The sequence below is a fragment of the Amblyomma mixtum genome, chromosome 7 (genome assembly GCF_055824585.1).
Source record: "Amblyomma mixtum isolate Tamu chromosome 7, ASM5582458v1, whole genome shotgun sequence".
Lineage (NCBI taxonomy): Eukaryota > Metazoa > Arthropoda > Arachnida > Ixodida > Ixodidae > Amblyomma > Amblyomma mixtum.
Genome location: NC_143018.1, coordinates 75,661,983 through 75,676,181, shown reverse-complemented (window position 1 = coordinate 75,676,181; position 14,199 = coordinate 75,661,983). Strand labels below are relative to the sequence as shown.

General features: G+C 49.6%; 2 protein-coding genes across 2 annotated transcripts in view; one reads left to right on the top strand and one right to left on the bottom strand.

Moving 5' to 3' along the window:
* Window positions 1-4,811: 4,811 nt before the first annotated feature.
* On the bottom strand, window positions 4,812-7,388 carry LOC149336544 (uncharacterized). The gene is made up of 3 exons (XM_089554167.1): window positions 7,095-7,388; window positions 5,073-6,391; window positions 4,812-4,983 (listed from the first exon to the last, which is right to left on the bottom strand). Exons 1-3 carry the CDS (start codon window positions 7,386-7,388, stop codon window positions 4,812-4,814), a joined length of 1,785 nt encoding a protein of 594 aa, XP_089410293.1.
* Window positions 7,387-14,199, top strand: part of LOC149336542 (uncharacterized) — a 56,431-nt gene continuing 49,618 nt past the window's right edge. The window contains exon 1 of the mRNA XM_089554166.1: window positions 7,387-7,416. Coding sequence (XP_089410292.1) covers window positions 7,387-7,416 — 30 coding nt within the window. The remainder of the gene's footprint in view (window positions 7,417-14,199) is intronic.

Genomic DNA, 14,199 nt, shown 5'->3' with positions numbered 1-14,199 from the left:
CGAAGTTGTCATGGATCTTTTAACCAAATGACGCTCCATTAAAAAAGGGGCGTGCGCTGAGCGTCCAAGCCAGCTTTATTCTGCAGTTTATCAATGCGAAAGCCTTTTACGGGCCATTGGGAACAAAATGCGGCGTCGGCACTTATCGTCTGCGCTGCTCCCAAAAGTACCAGACGACGCCACTGTGATATCAATAAAAACCAAAATTTCTTCCCAAGGTGCTGGGAATTCCACCCATATCTTTCAAACTGCGAAGCCAGCATATAATTAAAGGCCGTAAAATTGCATTTCTTCTTTGCGAACAAAGGTGAACATCGTATATGCGCTGCCTTACGACTGCTAATGAGTAGGTGTGCCATTACAAAGGAAGAGAAGATAATAACAAGGTAACGAAAATAAAAATAAATAAGATACAAAAACAATGCTTTCGCATTAAGAGCACATAAATAGACGTAAGTGCTCTCCGCTAAGTTTGCGACATACCTTCTTTTGTATACAAACTCACTTTCAGACAAATATCGAATCAGTGATGCTGTGTCCGGTTCTGAAATGTCACTTGTTAGCAAGACAGTGCAGCAGTTTGCAACGCCGAATAAAGAATAAAGCCTGCGATATCTTGCATTTACCTCTCTGCCCTAGTAACGAAGTCATTATTACTTGATGCCTGTAAGATTACAAGAAAAATACGTCTTGCATGACGGCTAATCATGAACGCTTATATTTTAAGGCGCATGGGATTGTACACCAGTGGCAGGAGCATATTCCTGACAACGGCATGTCTATCTGAAGATTTCACTGCCCGTGACCGGACAGGTGCTCTCTGAGACTCTTCTTATCTAAACGCGTGGATGAGCACAGGATGCTCTTTTTCTCTTTTTCCGAAACGTTGCATAAGGGCACCTTTGTGTGAATTCGCTTGTGCCGATTAAAGTTTGAATAGCCTCCAGTTTAAAAGGGGCAGATATCCCACTTTAACGGTTTTTCGCCCGTGTGTATGCGCTTATGTCGAGTGAGGTTGCCAAAGCTAGCATCTGCAGAAGGGCACACGTCGCAAATGAAGGTTTTCTCGCCAGTATGGTTCAGCTTGTGCACAGCTAGACAGCTAGATCGAGCAGTTGTATAAGGGCACATGTAACACATAAAGAGTTTTTCCCAAGTGTGCGTACGCTTGTGTCCGGCTGAAATTCTAGAGTCTGCAGTTGTAAAAGCGCACATGTCGCACTTTAAGGGTTTCTCATCAGAGTGCATACTATCGTGTGGATTGACATTTCCCGATTCTGCAGCTGTAGGACACGTGTCTCGACTGAAGTTGCTTTCGCCTGTGGGCACACTATTGTGTGGAGGGACACATTCAGACTCATCAGGCGTAAAAGTACACGTGTTCAGGCTGAACGGGCTTTCGGCAATGTTAGTAGTACCATGTGGAGTGACACTTCCAGACTCTGCAGGTGTAAAATTGCCCATGTCGCGATTAAAGAGGCTTTCGCCAGTGTGCGTACTCTCAGTGCGCATGTGTCTCGTAACTTCGGCAAAGTTCGCTGAAACGTAGGCGCAGGAGGGGCAGTTGAACAAATCTCTTTTCAATACTGGTGCCTCTTGCCCGAACGAATTCGGTTCTATGATTGAATACAGGTGCTAGGGTTCTTTGCTGGTATTGTTCACCGCCCTTCTATACTGGTCGTTTTCTTTGAATGAGCCCAGAACACAACTTCCGTCGTGGTAGTCGGGAAAGCACTCTGTTTCTGCAAATAAATTTTATAAAATATGTGGCGTTAGTCAAAATCAGTTTTTTTTTGTTGCGCTTACTCCGTCTGCATTATTTTCGTGCGATGGTTCAAGCATGACAGGTTGTTGGTCGCGTCAACGAACAATTCTCGCTAAGATTCATGCTAAAATAACACATGATTCGCAGACATTTTTATTAAACGCATCACATCAACGACATCTCTAGTATCAAAGAGAGGATTCATGCAAGCTTTCAAAATCGTCGTGTATCTACCATCGTACACTGTTAGGGCAGCTCTAATATCACACCTAATGTAGGCAACGGTGTGCATGACATTGCGCTCGTATAAACCACTGTGTGTGGCGGAGTTTGACGTTGACGTCTTTTGTAACGCTCTAGCCCTTAAAGCTTGAAGCGGTCAAGTTTCCAAGTTTCGTGCTCAGCGTTTTGTGTGATACCGTGTTCTGTGTGCATTGATGCGATCAACTTTAGGCTATTTTCATCCTGCACGTCAGCCCTAGCGAAAACAAATCTTTGCATTAAGATTGAGAAATTTTCTTTCCCGGAGAGAATTCGTATTACAATAAGCACTTAGCGATACCTATCGGCTCATCACACAGCTGAGATCATGCCTGCAAATCTCATATACTCTGAAAACGAAGCAGGAGCTCTGCAGCAAATGTTTGGCAGTCATAACCCACACGTGCAACAAAGTACAACTGGTCAGCGTTACTAGCAGACAGGAAAAATGTGAGCAGATTGAGTAACAAGCAGATCTAGAAGTGGCTATAAATCATCAAGAAGAATCGAAGGATTAAGAAAAAATTGTACACAAAAAGCACAGATAATTCATCTAGCATTTTAGAATGCATGCGAGGTATCAGTATATCGAGAGTGACTACCAAAGAACGTCACAATTAAAACTTAGGTTCTCGGTAAATGTCCTTGAGTTGCGTGCGAAACGAAGTACTCGAAGACAACAGATTTGAAACTGTAAATAGGCCTTGGTGTTTTGTGAGCAGAGGGCATTCGTTTCTTGAATAATGCGCAAAAGCTGTGGTGGGTTCAACTTAACTTAATCACCTTGTATATCTGCGAGAACGACATGGTTCACTTCAGAAAAAGGTTCACTCACAAACAGGAGAAATAGAGTGGTTAGCGAGAAAATTCCCTCTTGGATGCCGTGGACTCTGGGATGGTGATATAGGAATCGAAAGAGAGGAGAAAAATAGATAAATTCGTTGCATTTTGGCGCCAACGGTATTGTAGATGCTGTAGATTCATTGAACATCATAATGGAGCTCGGCACGGCATAGTCTGCATAATTAAGCGCCAAAACCTTCTTTCAATTTCAGATAACTTTAAAAAATGTGAGAAGTACGCGGGTGTGGTGTGTGCAGGCAGACTTTAGAGCAAAACGGAGATTACGAACTCATTATGTATGAATAAGTACACAACTACCTAAGGTTAACTAGTCACATTTTTTTCACATTTCAAGGGCGAAGGTTATAACCTAAAATTGATTAGTTCGGTTTTTTTTTATGGGGTCTAATGTCCCAAAGCGGCCAAGGCTACGAAGGAGGCCGTAGTGCGGAGCTCCGAATAATTTCGACCACCTGGTGTTATTGAAACGTCCACCGACGTCGTCTTCCGCCTCCATTTAAATGTGACCGCCTTAGCCGGAATAAAACTCGCGTCTTTCTGGTCAGAAGCCGAACACTATAACCACTGAGCCACCGCGGCGGATGTAGAGAACCGTACAGTGAAGCCCACTTGTAACGGTTTATGGTTTATGGGGTTTAACGTCCCAAAGCGACTAAGGCTATGAGAGACGCCGTAGTGGAGGGCTCCGGAAATTTCGACCACCTGGGGTTCTTTAACGTGCACTGACATCGCACAGTACACGGGCCTCTAGAATTTCTCCTCCAAAGAAATTCTAGCCGCTGCGGCCGGGATCGAACCCGCGTCTTTTGGGTCAGCAGCCGAGCACCATAACCGCTGAGACACCGCGGCGGCCCACTTGTAACGAATCTGAGGGTAGCGCGGATTGCGTTGCATCCGAGCTTCGTAGTAAGCGGACTTTTCATTTTCACCCATAAATGCGAAGTCCGGCGAAACAAACATTTGTTCCTCAGAAACGTTCGTTATCCGCGTCGGCTTCCTCAAATTAAACCATACCACTACGCTTTCCAAGTACCGCAGAGCGGGCATACGTATGCTTCTGTCCAACGCCAACTAATAAAACCCTTTAAGAACACGATTTACCTAATCCGGGCTGAAGCCTTCTTGGCAACCGGTGGCAGCTCGGCATCCTAGTCAACAGATCCTTGGCAGTGAGGGAGTGCTCGTACTTCGCGTGCAATGGCTTCGTCAGTGTATCGCTTTGCAATGACGGCGTCATTATCCGCACCTCTCAAAGTCATCCTAGGTGAAATCACGTCCTGCGATCTGTGCGTCAACGACGCCTTGTTACCATTCAACATGTGTCAAATCACGCACATTTTCAACAGCGTCTTATGTCGTTTGTTGGCCCATGAACTGTGCTTCAGGGAGGCAATTTGCTATTCACTCCGCCGTAACCCGCATCGACACGGTCTGATTCATTTCCACTGCGGCAATCAAATATATCCGACCCGGAACATCGCCACCTTCAGCGTCATTTGGTATGAGCATGCGCTGTATATAGCACCGATGCTGAGACATCTTGAGCGCGTGATTGACACCCATTTCCAGTGGCTGAATCCTGCACTTTTTATTCAGTTGCGAGAAGTGCATTGGCACCGTATTCAGAGAAAGCAATTTGTCAAGAACGTGCAGAAGCTCCCATATTTTTCGCCATGTCATGGATGAGTTCACAATTAACTTGACCAGATAATTGTCCATCGCCCCTATGTAGTAGTAGTAGTAAGTGCATGAAGGAAGAGGAAAGGAAACTAGCACGGGCCTGTGACTGGCGAGTTATCGCCACCACCACTGCCGGCGTGCAGATAGGGAGGAGGATAGGTAGAGGGGATAAGAAAGAAGTAAAGGGAAGGGAAAGAGGAGCGTCTTTAGAGGCGCCGTCGCTGTCATCAGCCGCCGAGGACTAGCAATAGCTGTCCAAGCCCGTGTCCTCCAGGAAGGCAAGGAGGGGCCGAAGGGCCTTGCTGGTGTTGGGTCCGGACGGGAAGAGCAGGGCACTTGCCGTGTCAGCTGGGAGACCCAGTGCCCGGTAGCCAGCTGAGAGCCTAGCCTGTTGTGCGGCCAGGGCAGGACAACTGCACAGGAGGTGTTCTATTGTCTCCTCCAGTTGACCACAGCGGGGGCAGTCTGCACTGGTAGCCAGGTCCTTGCGGAAGAGCCTTGCCCCGGTCCAGGCGCAGCCCACACGGAGCCGGAGCAGGAGGGACCTCCTCCGTCTTGCAAGCCCCTTGTCCGGCAGGAGCGGGGGGGGGGGGGTGTCTCTTGGGCAACCCTGGTGTCGGGATGTTCCAGGAGGAGTAGCCGCTCCGTGATGGAGCGGGCAGCGTCCAGGGGGACGACTGAGGTGCAGCAGGGCATGGAGGCCTCGTGGGCTGCCTTGGCCAGGGCATCGGCAGCCTCGTTACCCTGAACTCCCACATGGCTGGGGACCCAGGCCAGGGAGATGGAGCAGCCGCGGGAGCAGATGGTGTTAAGCCGCGCCGCCAGCTTGCAGACAATGGGGAGTCGGCACCGGGGCTCCTGCAGGAGCTGGAGGGCCACCCTGGAGTCGGACAAGATGGCCACCGACTGTACAGCAGGCCGTGCATCCAGGATGTCCGCCGCCAGGTGCAGGGCTGCCAGCTCGGCTGTGGTGGAGCTGGCCGCGAAGGGGAGTCTCGCCTGCCTTGTTTCGCCCAGGGCAGGGGAGATGCAGGCAGCCGCTGCAGATGGGCAGGCCCTCTTCAGGACGGAGCCGTCCGTGAACAACTGCGTGCAGCCAGCCAGGTCCTCCTCCATGGTTTCCGCTGCCTCCTGACGGAGGCCGACCGCAGGTGTCTGGCGCTTGGGCCTGGCCCCTCGTGCTGGCAGGAGGACCCGGAACTGATGTCCCTGGTCAGGCCGTGGAGGGGTAGGTAGGTGCTCTGTCCGCCCCCCCCCCCCCCCCACCAGTTGTTCAAAGGCAATGGCGGTCTTCCCCATGCGTGAGTGGGGGCAGCTGAGGAGGCGTTCCAGGAGGGGACGTCCGTCTGGGGCAAGGTGGAGCCGCCCCACGTGGCGGAGTGCTGCCCTCTGGGTCTGGAGCTCCATGGGCCATACCCCGGCCTCTGCCAGCGTCGCAGGGACCTGGGAACCCCGTGGGAGGCCGAGGCACAGGCGGATGGCGGCCCTCTGGCAGCGTTCAATGGTCCGCTGCTGCCTGGTGGTGAGCTGGATGAGGGGGAGGGAGTAAAGGAATTGCACCCCTGCCATGGCCTGGTGGAACTGAAGGCCCATGCTTGGGGTGATGCCTCTCCCGCCCGCCAGGAGCCTCCGGATGGCTCCACGGACCCGGGATGCCTGCCTCGTGAATGCCTTGACCGCAGGTTGCCACGTGAGGTGGCGGTCAATGATCAGGCCCAGGTATCGGCAGGAGTGCCGCCACAGCAGCTCCCGTCCCGCAATGCTCAGGGCTGTCTTCCCTGGGCGTGCTCCTGGGCGGGTGTTGAGCAGCATGGCCTCGGTCTGTTGGCGGAGAGCCGCAGGCCCACCCGTTCCAGGTAGGAGCTCACCCTGGTGATGGCCCGCTGCATATTCCGGACGACCTGTACCCGCTGGCGCCGTGGCCCGTAGCACCAGAGGGCAAGGTCGTCCGCATAGAGGGCAAGGTTGGCATAAATTCATGCAACACTAAATGTTTCTCCGATTCTTTCATACCCCGCACATCTAAAGATTGGAACCGCCTTCCCTTTTCCGTTGCAACAATTAAAAAAATTTTGTTATTTCAGTCTGCCGTGCGCAATATAGACCATGCGAGTTCTTCTTAACATTGTATAAAACCTACCTCTTTCCTGTGTGTTCATATATTATTTAATTTCACCACTGTGTACACTCAAACGATTTTCATTGTGTTATATTAAGTGTTATGGGACTTTGTTTAGATCATTTTTAACCAAACTTAAATGTCACTTACAGTATTACTTGTATGTTTTTGTTGCTGTGCATATCTTTTGTTTGTTTATTGATTAAAACCCACTTCCCTCTGTAATGTTTATACCCTGAGGGTAATAATTAATAAATAATAAATAAATAAATGCGGACAGGGAGGCACAGACCCTCCGGAAGGAAGCGGGGAAGCTCCGCCATCACCAGGTTGAAGAGCATGGGGCTCAGCACGCTGCCCTGGGGATCTCGTGAGCGGCTGGGGTGCGCTGGTGGCTCCTCCCACCCGGATGCAGCTGGAGCGGTCGCTGAGGAATCCTCGGACGTACTCCCGGAGGTTGCCGGACACGCCAAGGTAGTCGACAGCCTCGAGGATTGCCTCGTGCGTGACGTTGTCGAACGCCCCCTGCACATCCAGGAGTGCAAGGCAGACCACCTGGCGGGAGTGACGCGCCTCCTCGAGGCTGGAGGTGATGTCGGCAATGGCATCTGCCGTGCGGCGATGTCTTCGGAACCCCGACTGCTGCTCGGGCAGGTAGCCCGTGGCCCCGGCGATCCACTCCAGCCTTGCCAGGGCCATGGACTCCAGGAGCTTCCCCGGGGCTGAGGTCAGGGAGTAAGACCGGTAGGATTTCAGGTCCGTTGGCGGCCTACCGTCCTTGAGCACTGGGACCACCAATGCCTTGCGCCAGGCCTCCGGTAGGCATCCCGTTGTCCAGACCTTCCCCTGTGAAACTCATGCTTGGTTTACGCTCCATGAATTCGAACAAAAGGTGAGGCATTACGCAGGATTCTGAAATCTTGAAAATCTTCCCAGCTGGCTGGGCTTGCGCATGAGGATGGAGAGCCGCCTATCGCAGGCGTACTTCCTCGTTAACGCGAAAGTGTGCGGTGCCTTACAGGAGCGCAAGCGTCGCATTTCAAGGCATTGAAATTTGCAATTGAAAATTTTGCACGGAACCGACACATAGAATATTTAATCTTAAAGTCATCTAGAACGCTAAACATCATTAGACCAAGCTTTTATAAAGCGTCCACAAAACTAAAAGAATAGCTATGCGTAACTAATGTTTTCCAATACTAGAGTATGCTTGTGCAGCATGGGAGCCCTCAAAGTTCATATCTTGAGGAAAAACTTGAACGCATCCAAAACCGCGCTGCAAGGTTTGTTTCTGGCAACAATAACTTCAGTAGTAGAGTTACACTAGTTAAACAAAACCTTAGGTGGAAAACACTGGCTCACCGGAGAATAACCGCAAAATTAGATCTTTTTTTCCAAATATACTCTGATCACACGGTAATAAACAATAGCTTGTACATTCTACCTCCACATTTTATCTCTGAACGCCGCGAGCATAAACTGAAAGTTTTTGTGGTTTGGTTTGGTTTGGTTTGGTTTATGGGGTTTAACGTCCCAAAGCGACTAAGGCTATGAGAGACGCCGTAATGAAGAGCTCCGGAAATTTCGACCACCTGGGGTTCTTTAACGTGCACTGACATCGCACAGTACACGGGCCTCTAGAATTTCTCCTCCAAAGAAATTCTAGCCGCCGCGGCCGGGATCGAACCCGCGTCTTTCGGGCCAGCAGCCGAGTACCATAACCGCTGAGCCACCGCGGTGGCGAAAGTTTTTGTTCCGCGATGTCGAACTGATGTTTCGTAATTTTTGTTCCTTATACTACTTCACATTGGAATAAACTTCCCAAGAGCATAGAACAATGTAAAACGGGTAAACATTTTCTGTATTTCCTGGCGTCCAATTTGGAGTAGAGGATTTCCACCCTATTAAGCTTGTTTCTAGTACACTCATTTCAGGGATGCATTTCTTTTTTTTATTTTTAAACAAATGTGCTCTACTGTTTACTTTCAGTAATGTGTACATGCTAATTTTAGGTATATGTTTACTGTTACTGTCTGCCCTCCTATAATGCGCGTGGGCGCTGCAGGTACTTGTATAAATAAATAAAATAAATAAATTTGTTTTTCACGGCATGATTCGGTAAAACGGTCTCTTCTTCGTCCATGTGTCGCCTTTCCTACTGAAATTTTTGGTTTCCGCATTCGATCAGAGGGCGGGTGTCACGAGGGGTCCGAGGCGCTCTTCCAACTCCGCGCTTACCAGATAAGTGAGTTTCTGGACAGCGCGGCAGAATTTGCTGCGCCTCTCCGTTCGTTCTGACCTCGTTACGCTGCCGCGGTCCTTCATGGTGTCTGAAATGCAGACCCCATTGCCCCAATGTATATTATGACCGCAGCACTGCCTTTTCTTTCGATCAGAAATTCTAGAGGCCCGTGTAAGGTGCAATCTCAGTGCCCGTTAAAGAACCCCAGGTGGGCTAAATTTCCGGAGCCCTCCACTACGGTGTCTCATCACATCACATCCCTTTAATTTCCTTGAAGACCCCTTGCGGGGTGTTACATAAGGGGTGGGTTTTTATGAAGTACAGGCGTTCACAGCAGTCATGAATGTTCCAGGGCAGGTGATGGCAGCGATATCGTCGGGAAGGCCGTTCCAGTCAGCTGCTACTCGGCAAAAAAATGAATTAGTGAAAACAGTAGTACGGGCACATGGGCGCAAAACTTGAAGAGGGTGACTGATGCGATGGGATCTGCGCGGCGGGGGTGGGCAGATATAGGGTACTTGTCTGACTTGTGAATAAAAAAACTTGTGAAATAAGACGAGACTGGCAGTGCGACGGCGAGCAGAAAGATTAGACAGACCTGATTGCAATTTTAGAGATGATTTCCTAACGTCGTATGAATGCGAGGAATGAATGAATCTGGTGGCTCTGTTCTGCACAGCTTCGAAAGCATTTGTTTAATATGTTTGGTGAGGTTTCCAAAGAGCCGATGCGAATTCCAGTTTAGTTCTGATGAGTGAAATGTATGGTTGTAGTCTTGCATGTTGAGGGGCATCCCGCAGGTGACATTTCAAGAAGCCAAGTGTTTTAATAGCCTTCATAGTTTTCATAGCCTTCTCATAGCCTTAGTCGCTTTGGGACGTTATACCCCAAAAGTCAACCAAGCCAACCAACTACCCTCTTTCTTAATAAGCCGGCGTTCGTTATAACTGCCTGTCGTTATAAGTGGGCTCTGCTGTATATCTACGGGCATAAAGTTTTCTCAGTTGCTATTTATACGGAGCGCGTAAGGTAAGGTGTGACGGTACAGAGATGCTTGCAAAGGGAGAGTGTGGATGTGCGCCGTGACGCTTCTTTCTTCTCTTCCTTTCGCGCTCTAGAATTCCACCCGCCGCCGCCAAACATATACGACTTTGCGTCACCCGAAATGGCTCGCTGAGTGACAGTTGATGCACCACTTCTTTGGGTGAAAGAATGCATGTTTCAGGAACTTCCCACTTCTACACCCGCACCAGGCTTCTCCAGAATATTCTTTGTAGAAAATGTTATGTTTGATGAAAGCTTCCAGGACGTAGACAGAACGCGGGCTGCTACTATGAGGCAGGTAGGAAAGCGTGCGGCTTTCAGAGACATCCGCTCAATAAACACCAACCGAGCGATGATAAAGAGTACAGATGGACTCACGTAGGGTCTCCCCAGTGTTGAGTCGTCGACGTACCAGTCCTAATTGGTCGTGCAAGGTAAAGTAGACGCCTCACTGCTAGGCAGAACACCTTGAGTTGACTGCCTGTGAAGTGCATAGACAAGTCGCGAGGGAGAACAAGTTCATCTTTTGAATGGCGCACCCAGTACGTTGTCTTATGAACATGCTCACGCTCTCCTGAATATTTCTGTGGCGCCAAACCAATCCCAACCAAAAAGAAGCAGCACTGCGGGTCGCATCCTAGGCCACACCTCGTTTTGAAATGTCAATCGTGTTTGAATACCTGGTAGTTCTTCATAAAACAGAGCGAAAAACATCCGGCATAAAAACAGATAGACAGAAGCCGCACTAAGCTCGACCAAACCCTTCATTTGATGTAGCGTGGAATATATATGGACGCTGAAAAAATACCTATAACGTGATGTGAAAAAAAAAATGGGAGGCGCGCAATGCCAAAAATATCAGTTTTACTCACACAGGCTCTCCCCAAATTTGTTTCATCGGCGTTCTTGTCCTGCTTAAACATCCAGTAGACTAAGGACACCACACTGCGGGCGAAAACTGCTCGACTAAGCAGCTAGTGTGGCAGCCGGACACCGTCGAAAGTGTAAAAAAGTTCGCTGGTTGTTTTTTACCCCCCGTACTGTTAGTCTGGACACCACACCCAGGGGCTCGCTTGTTTCCATGTGGCGACACCACGTGGCAAATCACGAGAAACACGACTGCGTGGCGCGGTTTTTAGAGCGCAGCTCTTTGGCGTCCGTTCCTGGGTTTCGCGTCGTCGTCGGCGTCGGCCTCGTAACCAGCTCCGCCCCCCTTTCATCCCCCCAGCGCTAGCAGCGACCGACTGATACCGCTGGATGCCACTGACGCCGCTAGAGAGTCAAGATAACGTGACTGCATAGAACACCGTCGCCGCCATGCAGAAAGAGGAGGAAAGGGTCCCCTCCCCCCTGTTCTTGTGTGGCGGATAGGGTGCTCTTCAGTTGCCGACGCGCCGGTTGCCGACGCGCAGTTGTCGACGCGCCGACGATTACGTTACTTTACGTTCTGTGATAGCGCCGACGCGCAGTTGTCGACGCGCCGACGATTACGTTACTTTACGTTCTGTGATAGCGCATACATGTGTTGCTCGATTTCTTTGCCTCAATCTATCGAAAAGGTGAAACAGCTTACTTGCTGCGCTCAAATTTCGCATTAGGAAGTAACGTAATCGTCGGTATTTTTTTTGTTATGTTTTTGCATTCAATACTGCCGGTTGCCTTTTCGGGACCACGGCAGGAATAGGTGCGCTATGCGTAAAAATGCTTGGTCCATCACAGGCAACAATAAGAAAAGAGAGCACATTAGTGAAGCTTTCGCGCAACAAACGAGCTCATAAAGTGAATAAAAAATTACCGACGATTACGTTACTTCCTAATGCGAAATTTGAGCGCAGCAAATAAGCTGTTTCACCTTTTCGATAGATTGAGGCAAAGAAATCGAGCAACACATGTATGCGCTATCACAGAATTTTTTTTTTATTTTTCACACGTATTCCTTTAACAAAGACTCCACTAACAGTTCTTGACAGTCATGAAGGAAGCTTTGTGGTCGGAGAAATAGACTGATATATGTTCGACTTGGTACACCAATGCTTGATTCTCAAACACGAGATCTATACAAGTGCCTCGCGAGGTTGTCACAGCCGTGGGACGCGTTACGAGCGAGAGGAACGGGATGTTCTCCCGCATAAGTGTTAGGAAATTGCTGTTTGTCTTTATGTCAACATTAAAGTCCCCCACTACTAACATCGGTGAGGATCGATGGACGGTTAATGCGAGTTGCAGGAAGTGCACGACGTCTTTCGTGAGTGCGGTAGGGGCGAAGTAGGCAGCTACTACCAGCAAGCCGTTGGGCAACTTTGCGGCGCACAGTTCGCCAACTTCATGTGACGTGCCAAACATTTCGACTGGTATTGCAGAGAGACCTGTGCGCAAGTAGATAGCGACTCCCGCCGCTCTGTTGTGGTCTCTGCGAGCACCACAGCAGTATAGGAAATCTATGATTTCGAGAGGCTCTTCGGGATCCATCCCCCTTACCCTAACCCACTATCATCCCTCCTTCCCCACTCCTGCTTGAGCCCTATGCCCAGAACCCTTCGCTTCTTCCCTCCACATCCTTTCCCTCTGCCCGGCGGACCCTCCCCCGCGGGACCTAGAGAACCTCAAGACCTGGGAGGACTGGGAGACCCTGCTGCACTCGGAGGACCTGGCCGTGCAGACCATCGCCACCGGCCGTGCTGCCAGTGTTATGGACCTCAGGAACATAAACACTTGAGTGCAGTGGGGTCGTGCGGGGACCCTGGGGCGTGCCCCGAATTCCTTTGTAAATAAAGTTTTCTCTCTCTCTCTCTCTCGGGATCCATCCAGGTTTCAGCAAAGCAAAGTACAGAGGAATGGCGCAGAATGTGATCGTGGTGTACGTCCTTGGCATGTGCGGCAAGGGAGCGTACGTTAAGAATGTGGTTGTGAATGATGAATCAAGTGCTGCCAGCGAATGACGCGTCCATTGGCTGTCTGCGTGTGTTACTGATGTGTGGTTAACATGTTAAGCTTCGCCTGTAAGAGTGGAACGCGACAGCGTCTTGCAACGCTGCCAGGGAGTCCACAGAACGCCATCGCCAATTCGGTTGTACGCCTTGCTGGACGGTAAATTTATTTTTTGAGGAAAGGAAATGTATCTCTCTCGCATATCTGGGTGGACACCTGCACCTCGCCGTAAGGGAAAGGGGGAAGATGGGAGTGAACGAAGACGCCGTATTAGCTAGACGCGCCTTTGTTCATTCCAAACCATTCAGCTGGCATTACGGAGTGGCTAGCCTGCTCGTATCGCACTCCGGAGACCCTGGTTCGATTCCCCAACTCGACCAATTTCGTTCTCGGTTTTATTGATTTATGCGGTCTAACTAGAAAGGTTAATTAGGCTATTTCATATTTATATTTTGTATTTCTATCCATCGTGTTCTGTCATTAACCTGTCAATTGTTGGAACTGTCTAGGATGTTCGACACAACGTATATGAAACGAGCAACGTCTTACTGAGTGGGGAAGTGCGTGGTGGTGGAGGGAACGCGGCTTCGTACTTATCTGTTTTTTTCAGCAGCGTCTCCTTCCGCGGACGCTGTTGTCGCTGCGGCGCGCGTCTTTCTTTTCTTTTCTTCTGACCTCTTCATTCTCCTCTATATTAATTAGGCCAATTGATTAATTAAGCAATTAACTAAACTCAGTCCAACTTAGTTGCAGCATCACTATACGATCCCTTTGATTGGTTGCATGGTTACTAGCCAAAGTACAATTGGCCCCATTTGAAATTCGCGCACTGCGACGTCACGAGCATTTCGACCAATTGAAAAGCGTGACATTGGGGGCGGAGCTGGTTACGAGGCCGACGCCGACGCGAAACCCAGGAACGGACGCCAAAGAGCTGCGCTCTAAAAGGCGTATTGTTTTGATTTTAGCGTCGAAAGCACAATAGCCTACATTCGAGGAATGAAACCAAGTACATAAAACTTAGTGGCTTGATCTGACTGCAGATAAAAATGCTTTCGGTTATTATAAGGTGGCCACATACCGACGTAACTTGTTCCAACCTGTTATCGCTCTTAGAATAAACGACCGCTTGTTTTAATTGGCTGTGCACTGAGGCGGCGTTACTGCTGTTTTTCATGTTTGTGCCGAGCCTGTCGCATTTTCTTATGCTGCCTATAAGCCTGAAATTTTATTTTTGTGTAACTGATGATGGTGAACGACATTGTCGAAGGATGCCTTTGTCTACGAGATTCCAAG